The 19,379-nt window shown below is 47.2% G+C and overlaps 1 protein-coding gene across 1 annotated transcript in view; it reads right to left on the bottom strand.

The window, feature by feature from the left end:
* The window catches only part of SPATA21 (spermatogenesis associated 21), a 55,161-nt gene extending 42,166 nt beyond the window's left edge, over positions 1-12,995 (bottom strand). The window contains 8 exon segments of the mRNA XM_037810437.1: positions 4,020-4,068; positions 4,453-4,745; positions 4,847-4,965; positions 10,046-10,398; positions 11,090-11,154; positions 11,156-11,242; positions 12,868-12,926; positions 12,929-12,995. Of these exon segments, the coding sequence (XP_037666365.1) occupies positions 4,020-4,068; positions 4,453-4,745; positions 4,847-4,965; positions 10,046-10,398; positions 11,090-11,154; positions 11,156-11,242; positions 12,868-12,926; positions 12,929-12,995 (1,092 nt within the window).
* Between the last annotated feature and the right edge of the window lie 6,384 nt (positions 12,996-19,379).

The raw sequence follows: 19,379 nt of genomic DNA, 5'->3' as shown, positions 1-19,379 counted from the left end.
TGTCATCTTCTCCTGCCTAAAACCCTTCGATGGCTTCTCATGACCCTTAGAATTCGTTCCATCCATCACCCTGGCCTTCACAGCCCCGCACAACCTTGGCCTCCAAGGCCCTGTCCGATCTGCCCTGCCACCCATCTGTCCTCATCCCCCACCCTTGACCCCCCCCATGCCCCCCCACTGCCGTCTCCTCTGGCCTCCCTGCTGGGCTTGGTCCTGACAAGCACCACTTCCAGGCTCCCTCCTTTTTGTCTTTCAGTTCTCAACTCAAATGCCACCTCCTCCACTGCTGAGCACCGTCTCCAAAATACCCACCCCGCCCCCGAATCACTGGCTGCCCTCTGCTCCAGCTTGATTTGCCTCAGTGTTACTGTTAACTATATTGACACCCTGTATTTATTTGTTTACATGTTAATCTCCCTCCCCCAACTAGATCACAAGCTCCAGTTGTTGTTAAGTGCCCAGGGCCACACCCCTGCTTGGTGTACTGTCTTCAATCAATTTGCTTTAACTAAAGAAGGGGAGGAGTTCCCTTCTGATTCCTTCAATTTTCTCCCTGTCATCTGAGAAGACAACAAAGTGAATAAATCACTTAGTGCAGAGTCAGTGCTTGGCAAATGGGAGTGATGGAAATAATTAAAGTTGAGTATTCGGTTCTGCAGGCCAGAAGAGAGACACAACTTTTCCTCCCCCAAAAACTCCTTTGATTTTTTCCTTAATTGAGAGCAAATGCCCAGTTTCTGTCAGGCTTAAAAAAAGCAAGCAAACATGAAAAGCTGTTTGGGGACTCCCACTTCACTGTGATGAGCTGTGGGGGCTCAGTCCCCCGTCAGCAACCTCTCCCGTGGTCCCTCAGGGGGCGGACAGGGCTGCTGAAGCCCCAGCCGCTGGCCCTGTCTCTGGTCCAGACTCTGAGCCTCATGGAGCAGGGGTTGAGGTCTGCCTTAGAACTTCCCCATTCTAGACACTGGCATGAGTTCTGTGGGTGAAGGCTGATGCCAACACCCCCACATTGTTCCCTCCAGCTTCTCAGCCCCTCACATACCTGGGTTCCTCCCTCTGCCTTCCCCGAGCCTCCTTCTGCTTGGCACGTGTCCCGTGCAGGCTGCTGGACCAATAATGTCTGTGCAGCTCTTTTTCTGTCACTGCCCTGCTCCTGAACCTGCAGTGGCTCCCTAGGACCTTCAAACACATCCCTCCCTCCATCTGTGCAACCTTTACTCACTGTCACGGGCCTGCAGGGCTGCTTAAGTCCTTGCCCTCAGCAAGCTCCTAGTCGAGTGTTGACTCTTAGGCCCAGCCTTGTGCAAAGCGTTCATAGGGACACTGGAGTTCCAGGTACAAACACTTTAATCCAGACTTGGAGGCATCATATCGTGGCCCATCCTGGCTTCCCAGCCACCTCGTGCACTATGTCCAATATTCCTGTTCCCCGAGGCCCACCTTTCCAGCGTCACGACTGGCTCCCTGTTCATTCCCATCCCTGCACCTTGACTGGTGCAAGGCCTGCTGCCTGGCTGCCCTCTCTACTCCCTGGCTCCATCCAAATTCTGTCCACCCTAACGTCTGTGCTCCTCCTCCATCCTTCCCTGAGCGCCTGCTGCACTGCCTATGAGGGCCCCAGAGCTGGTCCTGTCAGCTCCACTATGATTCTTGGGAACAGGGTGCCCCTCCTGCTTTCCTTGCCCTTTGCCTCTAAGCCCAGGGCCCAAGGGCCCCATAGACACTCAGTACCTACTTGTGGAATTGAACTGTGTACTCTCCTCTCCTCCCCCCACGATATCCAGGCCAGGCTGTGTGCGTGGTCGGGGAGTGGAAGGGGAAGGAAATGCACGCCCAAGGAATGTTACTTATTTCTCCTCTGACTTATCAGACCCGAGAGATACCTCATATTATTCCCATCCATTCATTTATGTAACTAATTCATATTGAGTACCTACTAAGTGTTGGGCATGGTTTAAGGCCCAGAAAATAGAGTAGTAAATAAAACAGAGTGGCTGTCCTCATGAAACTCACCTTCTAGATAATAACTTAGCAAATTAATAAGATCAAGTCAGAGAAAGTACCGCAAAGACAATACAGCACGGTAATGTGAAAGAGTTAACTGCGGTTGACAGGTATTTTGAGATTGGGCAGCCAGGGAAGAACTTGCTGAGAAAGTGCATTTCAGCTGAAGCCTGGATGACTCCGGGGAATCAGCTGTGAGGAAGTCTGTGTGCAGAACTTCTGGCTTGGGATCAGCAAGTGCAAAAGTCCTAAGGCAGAAGTAAACTTGGCATATTCACAGGATGGAAATCAGCCCAGAATGGCTGGACATAGGGCCTATGGGTCTTGGTGAAGATTTTGGATCTTATTCTAATAGGATGAGGCTTGGGCCAGGGTGATGGGAGAGGAGGTGGAGGGAAGGGATGGATGTGGGATTTATTTGGTAGATAGTGCTGGGTAGGCCTTGCTGCTGCATCGTGTGGGAAAAGGAATCTAGCTGGGTGGTTTCCAGCTGCTTGGCATGAATACCAGGGTGCATGGAATGGATGTGGGGGGAAGGGAACCAGATGTGCTCTCAGCCATGTTCAATTTGAAAAGTGAATGAGCCATCCTAGGGGAAGTCAGTTGGGCGTTGGATATACGAGTCTGGAGTCTTGTAGCCAAGTCTGGCCTGGAGATAACGGACCTGGGGATCATCAGAGGGTCTGGGTGAGATCACCAGGGAGTGGGTGTTGATCAGAGCGCTGAGGATGGAGAAGGAGAGGCAGCACCGAAGGAGAATGGGAAGGAGCAGCCAGTGCCGTCGGAGAGGACAGAGGGGGCTGTCCAGTCCCGAGGAGGAGGGAGTGAGCCCCCATGTCCAACTCTGGCCATGGGGAGATGTGTAAGGACAGCTTTTCCATGTGATTTTGCAAAGTGGAGAATAATCAGACCCATATAATAGGTCTCATATTGGGATGGGTGGAAGAAAGACAAAGTAGAGCAAGTAAATGTGAACAACTTTTTGAAGGAACTAGTCTGTAAAAAAGAGCAAAGAAATGAGGCCACAACAGGGGGTGGTGGTGGAGTGTGTGCCAGGAGAGGGGCTTTTGTTTGGTTTTTAGGATGGTAAAGCATGTTTGTTAGTTGATGGGAACGGGCCTGTAGAAATGGGGAGACCAATCATGTAGGAGGGAGGGCAGGAAGCGGAGAGGGGATGGGGGTGCTAACGAGGCATAGAGGGTCCAGCAGTTGATGGGCACAAGGACACATCTCCACGGTTGCAGGAAGGGCGGTGGATTTGGGGGTGGGAAGACGTGGTGGTTCTTCCCATTTGATGCTTCTTGTCTTTCAGTGATACATGAGGCTTGATCATCAGCGGAGAAAAGGGCACAAAGGCGGCTGTTATGAAATGACATTCTGGAGCTGAGGAGGAGGCGGACATGGCCAGTGGAAGAGCAGAGGATTGCCAGAAGCACCTGGGACTAGTGGTCATTGCTTGAAAGTGGAACAAGGCAAGGTTTTCCGTCAACCATACTGAGCTGCTCAGGTACAGATGCAGAGACAGTGGATGGTTGGGTTTAGCTAGGATTAGGATTTTGCCAGTGAATACAGCAGAAAGCGACAGGGGCAGATGACCCTAAGTTGTTGGCAAGAGTATGATAATGACTGACAGCTACTCACATGTGGCCCGGTCAGGTCAAAGAGTTCAGAAGTGGCAGAGCTGGTAGGAGTGTGGGTGGGTCGGTGGGACGGGGTTGGGAAGCTTCCTAGGTTTGGGGGAAGCTTTGGATTCTGTGACTGTGGCTGAAGACAAAGGAGTAGAAGAAAACTTATGCTGATGTGGAAAAAGTTCAAGGACTCCGGAGTTTAAGAGCATCCTTGACCCCCACCTAAAACACACACACGTGTACACGCATGCTTCCATGCACACACAGGTGCACAGTCACACCTTCACCAGTTTGACTCCAAAAACCATCCCACTTCTGCCTCTGTCCCCTTCCTCCTCCTGATTCCCTCATATACCCTGTCCCCATCCCTACTCTGACCCTACTTACTGGTGGAGAAACAGGCCCTGGTGCTCGCTGGGTCCCCATAGCCTCTCCCCTAAACAGGGAAGAAACCCCCAGTGGGGGAGGGGCTCAGCTTGGGGCTGGCCCCTTACACCCACCTTCTTTCAGCCCCCAGCTTCACCCCTTTGGCCTTCTGATCTCAGAAGGGCTCCCCATCCTCTCACATCCCCACATGCGGATAAGCCCTCAAAGTATAGACCCGCAGAACCAAGAATTCGAGCTAGAGGGTCCTCAGAGGGCATTTATTCTAGCTCTCTATTTTAGAGATGGGGAAACTGAGGCTCAGAGTGGGCATGACTTGCCCAAGGTCCCACATCAGGTGAGGGCAATCGGGCCTAGAATTCATCTCCCCTATAACGGAGCCCAACCTTGCTGGGGGCAGGGGCAGAGCAGGGGGTGGGGTTGGAGGCTGACTTACCCTTTGGATGTTTTAGGTCCTGGCTTAGATGGCTGGAAGGGGGTAGCTGTCTTTTCCTCTGGGGTCACTGTGGGCACTAGAGGCATTGCTTCCTGGGCACTGTCCTCATGTGGCCTGGGACCCAGCTCTGGCAGAACCCCTTGTGGTCCGATGTGTGCAGTGCCTGCCTCCTTGGGGGGCTTGTCTCCCAGTGGCTGCCCACAGCTGTCCGAGGTACAACAAGGCTCTGTTGTCTGTGCTGTGTCTGACCCATTTGCTGCCTGGTGACCTGGGGTTGGCTGACCCTCTGGGTCCTGCAGAGGACAAGGACACCAAGCATGGGGACCCCCATCCTGGCTTCCAGGTGACCATAACCCTCACCGGGACACCAGTTATCACTCATTGCAAGCATCACCTTGCTGAGCTCTCCCAGCACCCCTACAAGGTAGCTCAGGCACGCTTCCATTTTGACAGAGGAAGAATCTGAGGCCAGGGGAGGCATGGCCAACCCAAAGTCACAATCGATCCGCTGTTCTAGGGAGGTGGAAGGGGAGCCCGGAAAAAGTGGGCCTGAGCCCCTTTAACTGGGATTGCTCAAGGGATGTTTCAAAGAACCATAGACCTTCACGACACTCTTGAAAAGGGTGCACTAACTGATTTAGAGATTATTAGAAAGCTACTATAATCAAGGCGATGTGGTATTAGAATAAGGGTAAATAGATCAGTGGAACAAAATAGAGTCCAGAAATAGACGCACCAGTTGATTTTCAGTAAAGAGGCAAATTCAGTGGAGAAAAGACAGTCTTCAGCAAACGGTGCTGGACTAACTGGATACCAAATGCAAAGAAAATGTACCTCGAGCCATATCTCACACCATATGCAAAAATTAACTCAAGATGGATCACAAATCTAAACCTAAAGCTAAACTAAATTAAAACCTTAAACTATAATATTTCTAGAAGAAAACACAGGATAAAATCTTTGTGACTTTGGATTAGGCAAAAATCTTGAAGATATAACACCAAAAGCATGAGTCATAAAATAAAAAACTGACAAATTGGACTCATCAAAATTAACTTCTGGGAGAAAATGTTTGCAAATCATGTATCTGCTAAGGGTCTTATATTCAGAATGTATAAGAACTCTCAAAATGACAATAAGTAAACAACTCAATATTTTTTGTGAAAGGGCAGAAAGCGAAAAGACAACCCATGGAATGGGAGAAATATTTGGAAATCATATATTTGATAAAGGTCCAGTGGCCACGTATATAAAGAGCCCCCACAATTGAACAATAAAAAACAAACAACCCAATTTAAAAGTGGGCAAAGAATTTGAGTAGCCATTTCTCCAAAGACATACTCATGGTCCAATAAGCACATGAAAAGACGCTCAACATAATTATCCACCAGGAAAATACAAATTAAAACCACAATTAACTGTACAACACAAACAGTGAACCCTACTGCAAACAATGGACTATAGTCAGTATAATTATAAAAATGTTTTCATAAATTGTAACAAATGTACCACACTAACATAAGGTGTTAATATTAGGGTATTATATGGGAACTCTATTTTATGCATGATGTTTCTGTAAACCTACAATTTCTGTAATAAAAAAAGAGTTTCCTTTGGGAGAGAGAGAGAGGAGGAGAGAAATCCACAATGACATACCACTTCACACCCACTAGGATGGCTATAATCAAAAAGATAGATAATAACAAGTCTTGGCAAAGATGCAGAGAAATTGGAACTCTCATATACTGCTGGTGGGAATAAAAAATGGTGCAGCTGCTTTTTTTTTTTTAATTAAATTCAGTTTTGCTGAGATATATTCACCTACCGTACAATCATCCATGGTGTACAGTCAGCTGTTCACAGTACCATCATATAGTTATGCATTCATCACCCCAATCTATTTTTGAACATTTTCCTTACACCAGAAAGAATCAGAATAAGAATATTCTGATTTTTCATTTAGTTTTTGTCCCCATTTTTCTACTCATCCGTCCATATACTAGATAAAGGGAGTGTGATCCACAAGGCTTTCACAATCACACTGTCACCTCTTGTAAGCTACATTGCTATACAATCATCTTCAAGAGTCAAGGCTACTGAATTGGAGTTTGATAGGTTCAGGTATTTACTTCTAGCTATTCCAATACATTAAAACCTAAGAAGGGTTATCTATATAGTGCATAAGAATGTCCACCAGAGTGACCTCTCGACTCCATTTGAAATCTCTCAGCCACTGAAGCTTTATTTCATTTTATTTTGCATCCCCCTTTTGGTCAAGAAGATATTCTCCATCCCACGATGCCAGGTCCAGATTCATCCCCGGGAGTCATATCCTGCATTGCCAGGGAGATTTACACCCCTGGGAGTCAGGTCCCACATAGTGGGGAGGGAGTGAGTTCACCTGCCGAGTTGGCTTAGCTAGAGAGAGAGAGGGCCACATCTGAGCAACAAAGAGGTACTCAGGGGGAGATTCTTGGGCACAATTATAAGGAGGTATAGCCTCTCCTTTGCAATAAAGGGCTTCATAAGAGCAAGCCCCAAGATAGGGGGCTTGGTATACCAAACCGTCAGTTCTCCGTGTTTGTGAGAACATCAGCAAGAGTCCAGGTGAGGAAACCCAACACCTCCGCATTTTCCCCCAGCTCCTCAGGGGGGCCTGCATATGTATTTTTATTTTCTGCCCAAATTACTTTGGTATGTGTTGCTATTTCACACTAACCTATACAAACCTACCAGATCTCACTTCCTATTCAAAGTTCCATGTAATTATGGTGTTTGAACAAACTGTACAAATCAAATTGTTTAGAAAATATAGATCCTGGTGCAGCTGCTTTTAAAACAGTTCCTCAAAAAGTGAAACAGATACTGTATGACCCAGCAATTCCATACCTAGGTATATAACCAAGAGAAATAAAAACATTTGTACATGCAAAAACTTGTACATGAATGTCCGTAGCAGCATTATTTGTAATAGCCAAAAAGTGGAAACATCCCAAATGTCTATCTGCTGACGAATGGATAAACAAAAGGTGGTATAGCCACACAATGGAATATTATTCAGCCATAAGAAGGAATGAAGCACTGATACATGGATGAACCTTTAAAACATTTTCCTAAGTGAAAGAAGCCAGACATAAAAGACCACTTATTTTGTGATTCTATTTACATGAAATGTCCAGAATAGGCAAATCCATAGAGATAGAAAGTGATTAGTGATTGCCAGGGGCTGGGAAGGGGACAAAAATTGGAAGTGACTGCTAATGGGTATGGAGCTTGTTTTTTTTTAAGAGCAATAGTGGATTTACAGAAAAATCATACAGAAAGTACAGGGTTGCCATGTGTCCACCACTCATGCAGGTTTCCCTGTTATTAATATTTTGCATTAGTGTGGTCCATTTGCTGCAGTTGGTAAGCCAATACTATAATTATAAGATTAAAGTCCATGGTTTATATTAGGGCTTATTCTGTGTTGTACAGTTCGATGGTTTTAAAAATTTGTGTTAGGGTGTGCCAGTTTGAATGTATTGTGTCCTCCAAACGCCATTATCTTTGATGTAATCTTGTGTGGGCAGACATTATCAGTTTTGATTAGATTTCCTTGAGTGTTTCTTTGGAGATGCACCCCACCCAGCTGTGGGTGATGACTCTGATTGGATATTTCCATAGAGGCGTGGCCCCACCCATTTAGGGTGGGCCTTGATCAGTGGAGCCATATAAATAAGCTGATGGGCAGAGAGAACTCAGTGCAGCTATGAATGATGTTTTGAAGAGGAGCTACAGCCAAGAGGGGCACTTTGAAGAAAGCACAGGAGCTTCAGATGAGAGAAAGTTTGAAAACGGCCATTGAAAGCAGACTCTTACTCCGGAGAAGCTGAGAGAGGAAAAATATCCCAAGTGCAACTAAGAGTGACAGTTATTGAGGAACTGCAGCCTTGAGAGGAACGTCCTGGGAGAAAGCCATTTTGAAACCAGAACTTGGAGCAGACGCCAGCCATGTGCCTTCCCAGCTAACAGGTTTTCTGGACACCATTGGCCATCCTCCAGTGAAGGTACCCGATTGTTGATGTGTTACCTTGGACACTTTATGGCCTTAAGACTGTAACTGTGTAACCAAATAAACCCCTTTTATAAAAGCCAATCTATCTCTGGTGTTTTGCATTCTGGCAGCATTAGCAAACTAGAACCTAGTGTAACATAAACACAACAGAAAATTTTCCATTTGAACCACTTGCAAGTATATAATTCAGTGGTGCTAACGAAATTCACAATTTTGTGCTACTGACAGCACCATGCAGTTTCTTTTTTGGGTGATGAAAATGTTCTGGAAATAGTGGTGATGGTTACACAATTCTGTGAATATACTAAAAACCACTGAGTTTTATGGTATGTGAGATATATCTCATACAAAAATGCAAACAAAACAAAACACAGAAAGGGGTAAAAAGGCAAAAGATTTAAACACTTTACCAAAGATATGCAGCAGAGGCAAATAAGGACAGAGAAAAGGTGCTCAATATCATTAGCCATTAGGAAAAATGCAAATTAAAACCACCATGACCATCAGTTTTCTGTAAACCTACAACTTCTCTAATAATGAAACACAAACACACACACAGAGTGAGATTCCAACACATACCTATTAGAATGCCTAACACTAAAAAGACTGACCACAAGTTTTGGCAAGGATGTGAAGCAACTGGAATTTTCATACATTGCTCCTGGAGATGTAAAATAGTGCAACCACTTTGGAGAACAGTTTGGTCATTTTTTAAAAAGTTAAACAAACACGTACCATATGATCCGTTCCACCCAAGAGAAATGAAAACATATGGCTATACAAAGATCTGGACACGAGTGCTCATCACAGCTTTATTTGTAACAGCCAAAATGTCCATCAATAAGTAAGCTGACAAATAAATTGTGGTAAAACCGTACAATGGCATACTACTTAGCAACAAAAAGAATAAAGTATTACAAAATAACATGCATGAGTGTGAAAATAATAATGCTGAGTGAAAGAAGCCAGACCAAAAAAAAAAAAAAAAAGAATGCATATTGTATGATTCCAATTATGCAAAATTCCAAACAAATCTTTAGCGACAGAAAGCAGATCAGTGGTTGCCTGGGGACGGGGATGAGTGGTGGGAGGAGGGATTACCAAGGGGCAAAAGGAAACTTTTGGGAGGTGATGGATATGTTCCTTTTCTTGATGGTGGTGATAGTTCCACTGGTGTGCACATGTCAAAACATAAAATTTTACACTTTAAATGTGAGTAATTGTATGTCAATTATACCTCATTGAAGCTGTTTAAAAAAAAATGAAACTCAATCTTAAAATAAAACTAGATAAAAAGGCATAATAAACAGATCTGGAAAAGGCAATGTATTGTAACCATCTCTAGTGAGGTCCGGCTGTGCTCGGAAGCTAACAGCTTCTAGGAAATCCTAGCATAAAGAATCCCATTTTAGCTTGTTTAAACCCAACACAATCCAATTTTATTTGTACAGTGAATTCCTGGTTCCCCCAACTTCCACTGACGCTGCGGGGCTCCCTTTGGAAATATGCCTTAAATGCTCGCTGTGGACTCAAGACTAGCGCAGGCTCCCACAGTATCCCGGCGGCCGGCACAGACGGGGTGATCGGCGTTTCCGGGAGACGGGGCGGAGCAAACGCAGGTGCACCGGAAGTGGGGGTTCCCTCGCGTCCTCTTCCGGGGGCCGTTACTTCCACGCCCTCCTGCCGGGGTCTCCGCAGGGGTTACCTGGCAGCTCTCGGGGCGCCGACCCTCCGCGGTGCCTGGGTCTCTCGTGGTCCCCGAGTCTTGCTTGTCCTCAGGCTCCTGCTCCGGGCCCGGCGACCCCAGCTCACTCCCTGGCTTGGCCGGATCCCGGCCCGTTTGCGGCCCCCAGGACCCTTTCTGGGAGTCCCAGGATGATTGCTTCTTCCTGGGGAGATCGGACAAAGGGATCCCTCCGCCCCCAGACCAGGGCATGGTTTTATAGCCTCATACTTTTCCGTGGCACTCCTGGGAAGGAACGAACACTGACACCGATCCCCTAAATTGCAGACACTTTGATGGCAAGGCTTAGGGGAGGTAGAATTTACTTTTTTTTGGTACTATTTATTGTTTTTCAGAAAAAAAGAGAAAAATCAGAAAGCTCTGGGCTTCAGAGAGATTGAGAGATTTAGGACTAGCGTCCTAAAGCTAATGATGATGACTCTGGCTTTGAATCCGTGTCTATCTGATCTCACTTTAATATTCTGGAGTATTTCCTCTGGCTTTTTAGTATAATTTATCATCAGCAACTTTAATTGATAATGCTGGGTAGTTTTGACTATTCCTGTTACCCAGGTCTTTCATTATATGTCTTCCTTGATTTTCTTTTTAAAAAGAATATTCTCACCGTAGAAAAGTTTTGAAATATATAGAATATTTAGAATTAATAACAATAATACCATGTAAATCTTTGTATCTATGTCTCTCAGACTCTTTTTTATTCATTCTAATATTAACTCAGTAAATAATAATTGTCTGGTGTGCTCTTTGCTCCAAGGGAGAAGTGCAGGGTGCTGGGGAGTTCTCTCTTCCCCTCTGTCTCCTCCCAGGGGGTTCTCTCTAGGAAGCCCCCAGCTCACCCTGGGCCTCCCCGAGGCTTCTGCTCCTCCGAGTTGCACTCCGGAGGCCCCGCCTCTGATGCTTCCCCGGGGGCCAGGCCCCAACTCTGGCCCTACTGGAGCAGATGAGGGCTGCTCCTCACCTCCCATTTCTGTAGCATCTGGAAACACGACCTGGAACAGAGATGCCCCTGGTGCTGGCTCAAGGGCTGGCCCAAGTACCCATTCTGGAGGGACCCCCCACACACACACATCTCCCTGGGATCCTCCTGGCCTCAGGGTTGGGCTGAGCCTGCCCCTAACAGGGGAAGGTGTTGGAGAGAGGGGATGGGGAGCCATGAGGCAGGGGGAGAGAGGCTGGGGTGCGGGGCCTGGCCGGTCAGCACCGGCTGGCTCAGGCATGAACCCAGCGTCCGGATGGGGGGCCTGAGAGGAGCGCATCGCCCCAAGGGCAGCCCCTTGGGGGGCCTCAGAGCCGGAGAGGGGTCTTCCACAATGCCAGGATCTGGAACTGGGCTTCAGTTCCCATCAGGGTCTATCACTCCCCAGTCCGGTGACCTTGAGCCAGTGACTTAGAGCCAGCAAAGCCCAAACAACCCGGCTCAATTAACTGAAGACAGTTGTTATCAAGACAGATTCTGATACCAGCCCACAATAACAGGGCACCTTCTGCAAGGCAGGGACCATGCCAGCTGCCTTCTGGTTAGTCCTCATGGTAACACAGATGAAACCCACGAGGCCCAGAGGGGTGCTGTGACATGCCCAAGGCCAAGGTTACGTGGCAGGACTGGGACCCCCAGTCCATGTTTGTTGAATAAATGAATGTGTGGGTGAAAGAAGCCCTGAATATTTGCCCCAGCCTCCTTCTAAGACTCCTCCCCTCCAGGCCACCCCACTGTCCCCAGAGGAAGCCACATTTTATAACAGAGGCTACAGGGAAAGGGCAATACTTTTTCCAAGGGGGTGCTGAATATTTAGGTGACATTTTTAGCCCTAGGGAAACTGGATGGGAAGGAGAAGTCTTCTCTGTGCTCCTCAGTTCATGTTTTACTTGGCACTTTCAAACAGAAACATATTTGACAAAGAGACCAAGAGGTGTGATGGAAGCTTGGGATGCAGGCTGGGGTGTTTGGGAGCCTTGAGCATCTGTCAGGGGGAAATAAAAGTTATGAGGGGGTCTGGGGGCCACAAAGGGGTCCTAGTAGAATAAGTAGGCAATTCTTTTTTTGCTCACCCAGCATCTCTTCTAACAGAGCTAGCATTATTTTTGTAAGAACTTTCCTTTTTTCAGTCAGCCCCCGGGGCTCACTGGGGCTGATTGAGCATCACCTCTGGCTTCAGTGTGCCAGGAGCTCTAGGCTACCTCCTCTGCCACGGTGACTGGTTCAGAGTTGAGAAGGTGAACACCATCTGGGCCGATGACAGCAATATTAAAGACTTGCTTTAGCTGTTAACAAATGGGCTCTCATCCTGCTGAGGATGCTAAGATGGAAGGATGTAAGATGGGAAGATGTAAGCTTGGGTGGCTGGGGAACTCCTTGTTATCTTGCAGCCAACAGAGAGGAAGGCAGAGCCAAGAGATTCTCATTTAGCACCTTGATCAAGACATACCTGAAGTCCACCACTGGATTTGTCAGTTACGCTGATGGATTCTCCTTCCTGCTTAGTCCAGTTTGAATTGGGTTGTATGTCACTTGAAGCTGGAAGAGTCTTAAAGCAGTAGAGGAGGAAGCCTAGGCAGGGGAGGGGAAAGGTGCTAGCTGGAGGGGGAGGGTCAGAACATGAGGTGTCAGTCCTACCTGGCTGACTTCTAATATGGTGGGCTCATCACTAGCCCTCTTGCTGGTGGTCTTCAAGTGGGACTTGGCTGGGCCCCTGGAGCTTGAGTCCTACTCTCCGTGTATGCCTGGGTGTTTCTGTCATCCATTGTGCCAGGGTCAATGAGGGCACCAAGTGAAGGGGCATCAGCTGCTGGGTTGGGGCTCCCTCAGGGGAAATTCAATCAAGGTTCCACGAACCCTGTTACTTACTTCTGCTTCTGCAGCCTACGTGGAAACTGTAACATAGACAGCTTCGCTGAGGGGGAAAGGCACCGCAGGGTCTGGACACAGGGCAAAACCAGAGAATTAACCACACACATATTTACCCACAATTTCCCTAATTCTCTCGACCACCCTGAGGAAAAGGAGATTCTGAGAAGCAAAATGACCTGCCCCAGGTCCAAAATCTGCCAAGTCATAGAATAGGATTTGAACCACAGCCTGTTGGATCCAAAAACCCACACTTTAACCCCCAGCAGCATTTCCTAAAGGGTGTTCTCTGGAATACTGGTTCCCCAAGCAGTTCCACAAAGAAAAGGATTCCAAAGGTCAAAAGTGTTTGAACAGTTCCGGCTTAAACAAGGTTAAACAGGCTTCTTACTTGGGGGACTTCTCAGATCCTCTAAAATACTAACGCGCATTTTTAAGAAAGACCAAGAATGTCAGCTACATTGTAGAGGAAAATGCCACCTTCTTAGGTGGAGCTAGAGAACAAGAGTTGGGAACATCTGTCTCGGGGACCCTGAAGTCTCCAATGGTGATATGTAGTTCACCAAAGCGTCCCAACTCTGCCCGAGCCTTTCATATTCTCTCTCCTTCTGTCTGTCCCGTCCAACCTCATGTTTGGCTGCACTGCCACCCCACAAACCAATGCTCTGATCTATTCCGGGCTGACTCCTGCAAGCCCTGCCTAGACCCCCAGTCTCTGCTCATCTCCTATTTCTCTGCCTTTCCAAACCACATACCTCGTCCTTCAAGCTCCCACCTCTTGCCCAGGCTCTCCACCACCTCTGCCCTCTCTCCCGCCTCCCAATTCCTTTGATACAACCTCAACACCATTTCTATAGGCCAATCACGGATCTAGCTCTAGGGGGTGGTCGTTAACTAGTTTCCAGGGGTATGTCTTTTCTCCCAGGGAGACTGTGACCTTGGAGAGCTTGATGGTGCTTCTTCCACTTTAAGCTCCTGGCAGGGCACTCATCCAGCCAGCATCCATAGAGGAACCTTCTATTTGCTGGGCACGTTTGCAAACATTAGTCACCTAACAACCCTTTGAGGTCAGTGGGTTTGGCTCTGTTTTAAAGAAAAGGAAACTGAGGCTCACTTAGCCCAATGTCTTGTTCAGTGCCACAGGGCTACTTGACAGAGCAACTGGGATTCAAACACAGGCTTGTCTGATTCCCAAGACTGCTTATTTCATGATGTCATCTTGCCTCCAAAGAAGCTTAAGCCGTTCATTCACTCACTCATGCAGTCAACAAATGAGTATTGGGCACGTGCTCATGGTAGGCCCAACGTCAGGCCTTAGGGATACACAGTGTGCGCCAGTGGCTCCCACAGTTTATCAGGGGCACAGAGGAGGTGACCCTTCACAGCTACTGACCCAATTCCCTCCCTCCCCTTCTCCCACAACCTCGCCTCCCCTCCAGGTCCTCCCTGCAGTCAGCTCTGCATCTCCAAGGGCAAACAAGGCCTCAGCTCACCACCCCAGGCACAGATCAGCCTCCCAAAGGCCCCAGGCTCTCGCTCGGCATGGAGAAGTTAGGGCTGTGGCCAAGTCCCTCTCTCTTCCTTTGGAGATCCTCTCCTCTCCCCACCACTCTCCCATTTGGTCTCCCTAAGCATTTCCCCTTCCTCTGAGCCTTCCTGCCCCTGAGGTGGATGAATTTCTGGGAGAGAATCTCCCACCAGAGCCCCAAACACACCCCCCATTGTCCACTGTCTCCACCTCAGAATGCTCAGTCTCCACCTCGGAATTCTTAGGCCCCAGTATTCCAGAAACTGAGGTTTTGAGTGGGGCAGAGAACCCAGGGGAATCCAGCTCCCCCATGTCTCCCCATCTGGAGCGTGATTACTCTGTGAGAGTCTAAACCCTAGCAGAGGGACCTGGAATCCGAGGACAGAATGGGGGTGCACAAATTTGGACTCTGCTCCTCTCTCAGAGCGCTTGGTGCCCTTTGTAGCTTTATTGAGATATACGTTACACATGAGACAATTCATCCCTTTAAAGTACACAATTCAATGACTTTTAGTATATGCACAGAGTTCTGCAAACCTCACCACAATTTTAGAACATTTAATCACCCCAAAAGAAACCCCATATCCCTAAGCCATCACTTCCAGCCTCCCCATCCCGCCTCCAGCCCTAGGCAAGCCCTTATTCACTTTTCTTTCTCTATGGATTTGTTATTTTCATATAAATGGAATCACACAATATGTGGTCCTTGGTGACTGGCTTTTTAGTATACTGTTTTCAAGGTTCATCCATGTTGTCTCATGTATCAGTACTTCATTCCTTTCTATGGCTAATATACCACTTTTTGTCTATCCATTCATCAGCTGATGGACATTTGGGTTGTTTCCATTTTTTGGCTATTACAAATGATGCTGCTATGAACATTTGTGAACAAGGTTTTGTGTGAACATACATTTTCATTTCCACTCTAGGAGTAGAATTTCTGGGTCATGTGATAACCCTATGTTTAGCCTTTTAAGTAGTTGTCAGACTGTTTTCCAAAGTGGCTGCACCATTTTACAACCCCATCAGCAATGTGGGAGGGTTCCAATTTCTCCACATCTTCACCAAAATTTGTTATCTGTCTTTTTTTATTCCAGTCACCCTCATGAGTGTGAAGTGGTATCTCGTTGTGGTTTTGATTTGCCTTTCCCTGGTGGCTAATTATGTTGAACATCTTGTCATGTGCTTATTCAGCCATTTGTATATCTTCTTTTGAGAAATGTCTATTCAGATCTTTTACCCATTTCTAAATGTGTTGTCTTTTTATTATTGAGTTGTAAAACTTCTTTATATATTCTAGATACAAGTCTCTTATCAGAGTTATGATTTGCAAAACTTTTGTCCCATTGTGTGGATTGTCTTCGATTTCTTGCCCTTTGAAGCACAAAAGTTTTTAATTTTGGTAAAGTTCCACTTATCTATTTATTTTCTTTCATTGTTTTGTTTTGTTTTTGTAAATCTTTGCCACAAAGATTTACAGCTAGGTTTTCTTTTAAGAGTTGCCTAGTTGTAGCTCTTATGTTTAAGTCTATGATCCATTTTGAGTTAATTTTTGTATGTGGTGTGAAGTGGGAGTCCAACTTCATTCCTTTGTATCGTCCCTGCACCATTGGTTGAAAAAGCTATTCTTTCCGCCATTGAATTGCCTTGGCACCCTTGTGGCAAGTCAACAGACCATAAATGTGAGGGCTTTTTTCTGGATTCTCAGCTCTACTCCATTGATCTATATGTCCATCATTAGACCAGAGATGAGTACCACACTGTCCTGATGACTGTAGCTTTGTAGTAAATTTTAAAATCAGAAACTGTGAGTCCTTCAACTTTGTTATTTTTCAAGAATGTTTTGGCACTGAGTGCCTTTTTATAAGTGGTTTTCCTGTCTGAGAAAGGGGAGCATTTCACTTAGACAGGAATGTCCAAACATTAGGAAAACACAACAGAGAAAGAAGCTAAGTGACCTGCAAAATATATTTCCAGAAGCCGCCAAGGAAAGCTGCTCACCTCCAACCCCCACCTTTGCCCTGGACCTACCAGAAAGCAGTTGGATGAATCACAGTGAGATTTCACAGCCCTCTTCGCTTCCTCACACATAGTATGGGCTCAGCCTGAGCATACACTCTGCCCGTTGGATCAAACAGAATTCGTTTAGTGCATAATGTAGTTAAACTGGGAATAGACGGTAGGTCCACTTATTCTCAGCAGCAGCAGGTTCAAGAATATATTTCAGGAAGGCCCAGCCATGTGATCAGCATTTGAGAAAAGGCAAGGGACCATCCGGCTCCAGGACAATGTAGTTTCCCTGGGCTTGTCACTGCTCAGTGGCCTCCACTACACAATGAGGACAACAATCCTTGCCCTGCCTACCTCACAGGGGTTATTGTGTCAAGGTAACCTCTTTCAGTGAGCCTTCCCTGACTGCTCCCAGGCTGAGTGAGGTCTCTCTTCTCTTCATTCCCACTGCCTGCTGTGGATTTGCTCCAACATAGAACTTTCACTCCGTATTGCAAATAACCATTTTCCTCTCTGTCTCCTGTGATCCATGAACTCCATGAAGGCAGGAGCTGGGTTGGCCTCATCTCTGTGGCCTCATCACCTGGTACCTGGCACTTGGTAGGTGCTCAACACCCATCTTTGTTAGACTGAACTGAAGGTGCTCTGAATACACTGTAAGACCTGGCTGCCCTCAAGCCTGGGCCCAGCATGGAGTGATGCTTCTCTTTGGGGTCCATGAAAGGGAAAGTTTCCCACCTGTGGCAGATGTATGACAAGGCCTCAAATAGTCACAGTGGCCTGTTTGGTTTCCGGAGTGGAAATGATGGAACTCAGTGCTGACAGTAGACACTATCCCAAGGTTCATCTCTTGAGAGTTAGTCTTAGATGTTCCCCTAGTTGGAAGTTTCTCTGACTCAATGGGCATGTGCTTTACTCCTGAGATACTCTACTTTCCCATGTGCTTGTTTACCACACACCAATGCCAGGGGTCTATGTGAAAGAAGGAACATGGTGGCCCATCCCAAATTGCCACTTGGCTTTGGAATGTAGCCAGTCGAATACACATTCATTCATTCATTCATTCACTGAGCACTTACTCTGTGCCAAGCCCTGTGCTGCTGAATATGGGGTTCCAAGAGTGAGGGGGGCATGGTCCTGCCCTCCAGAAGCTCACAGTCTAGCGGGAGGGCAGACATACAAACAGAAGGATGAGAACGTGAGGGGATAAGATTGCCAGTGTGGGAGTGTGGTCCCCTCCTCTGCCCTCTCAATATCTTGCCTCCTCCACCCTCTAAAGAGAGTTCTATCTTTGACAGTCCAGGACCTTAGGAAAATGAGAGACAGGAGTGTGGTAGAATCAGTCATGTACCCCAACAGAAGACATGCATTAAATCTTGATCACATTCCTGTTATCAAGGACCTCATGAAGTATGGCCAGATTGAATCAGGGTGGGTCTTAATCCATAGGACTGGAGGCCTTATAAAGAGAGGAAATTCAGATGCAGCCAGTCAGTAGAAACCAGAAACTGGAAAAAGCCAGAGACACAGAAGCGAGAATATCAGAGAAAGCCACTGAAGCAGAGAACGAAGTAGCAAGCCATGTGACAGAGAACTGCCACCGCCAGCATGCTACCAACTCCAAAAGAAAACATGGCCTTGTCCATGCCTTGATTTGGGACTTCTGGCCTCCGAAATCATGAGCCAATAAATTTTCGTTGTTCAAGTCAACCGACTGTGGGGTAAATGTCAGAGCATTTCTGGCTGGCTATGACAAGGACCAAAGAACTAGGAAGAAGAATGATCATTTTCTGGGTCATTTCTCAATTTCCTCCTTGTTTTGGAGATACAGGAAATGAGCAAAGTTGAAATAAGAGGTTTAATCAATTCACATAAAGAGAGGGTAAAAAAAAGAGACGTTACATCAATCCAGATAATAAAGAACTTGTATAGGCCCTGTAAAAAGGAGAGGGAAAGAGCAGGCTCCAGGACGGGGATGATGCGAGGGCGCAGGAGAGAGTCTGTCATCCCAAATCAGAGATTTGGTGTCCACCTTGCCCCACCCAGTGCCTGCACATTGTGGGGGCTTAATGAATCTTCTGGAATGAAGGAGAGAAGAGTAGGGGTGAGGGAGGGATTTTGAGAATTTGACTGTGGTTGTATCCTCTATAACATTCTGTGAGAAATCCAAGACTGGAATTCTTTTGAAGTTACTTATGTGGCTAAACTTGACCTCTCTGCAACTCCTTGTTGAGCCTAGACCCCCCGTGGGCCTGGGCATATAAGTGGGTACCACAGAGGAAGCATGGAGGGCAGTGGGAGTACAGGGTAGGGGCATCCTGCACGGCTTGGTGGGTTAGGCAAGGAATCCTCGAGGATAAGACGCCTCAGTCGAGTCGTACAGAATCAAAAGGGAGGACATTCGGGGATTGGCAAAGGCTGGAGGAAAGAGATGCTACGTGCACGATGTGTGTGGGTAGCTAAAGCTTTGAATCGCAGCCAATTGGGCCCCAGGTGTAACAGTCGAGGGGAGGGGGAGGATCCACAAAAGAGCGCAGATTTCTGTGGGGTCTGTGTTTAAGGCTTTGTCTGCAGCAGATGGAGCCTTGTGCGAAGGGGAAGCCTCGGGAGGACCCCGGGGTCCATCCGCTGCTAGCCTTGCGCCCTAGTCTCCAGCGGAGGGCGCACGGACGGCGAGGTGCTGCGCTCTGCAAGCTGCCGCTCTAGCCAGACCTGGTCATAGAGTCGCGCCGCTTCCGGCCCC

The sequence above is a fragment of the Choloepus didactylus genome, chromosome 2, assembly GCF_015220235.1.
Source record: "Choloepus didactylus isolate mChoDid1 chromosome 2, mChoDid1.pri, whole genome shotgun sequence".
In the NCBI taxonomy this organism is placed as follows: Eukaryota; Metazoa; Chordata; class Mammalia; order Pilosa; family Megalonychidae; genus Choloepus; species Choloepus didactylus.
Note: the sequence above shows the minus strand (reverse complement) of the source record. Positions and strands in the feature narration are given on the sequence as shown.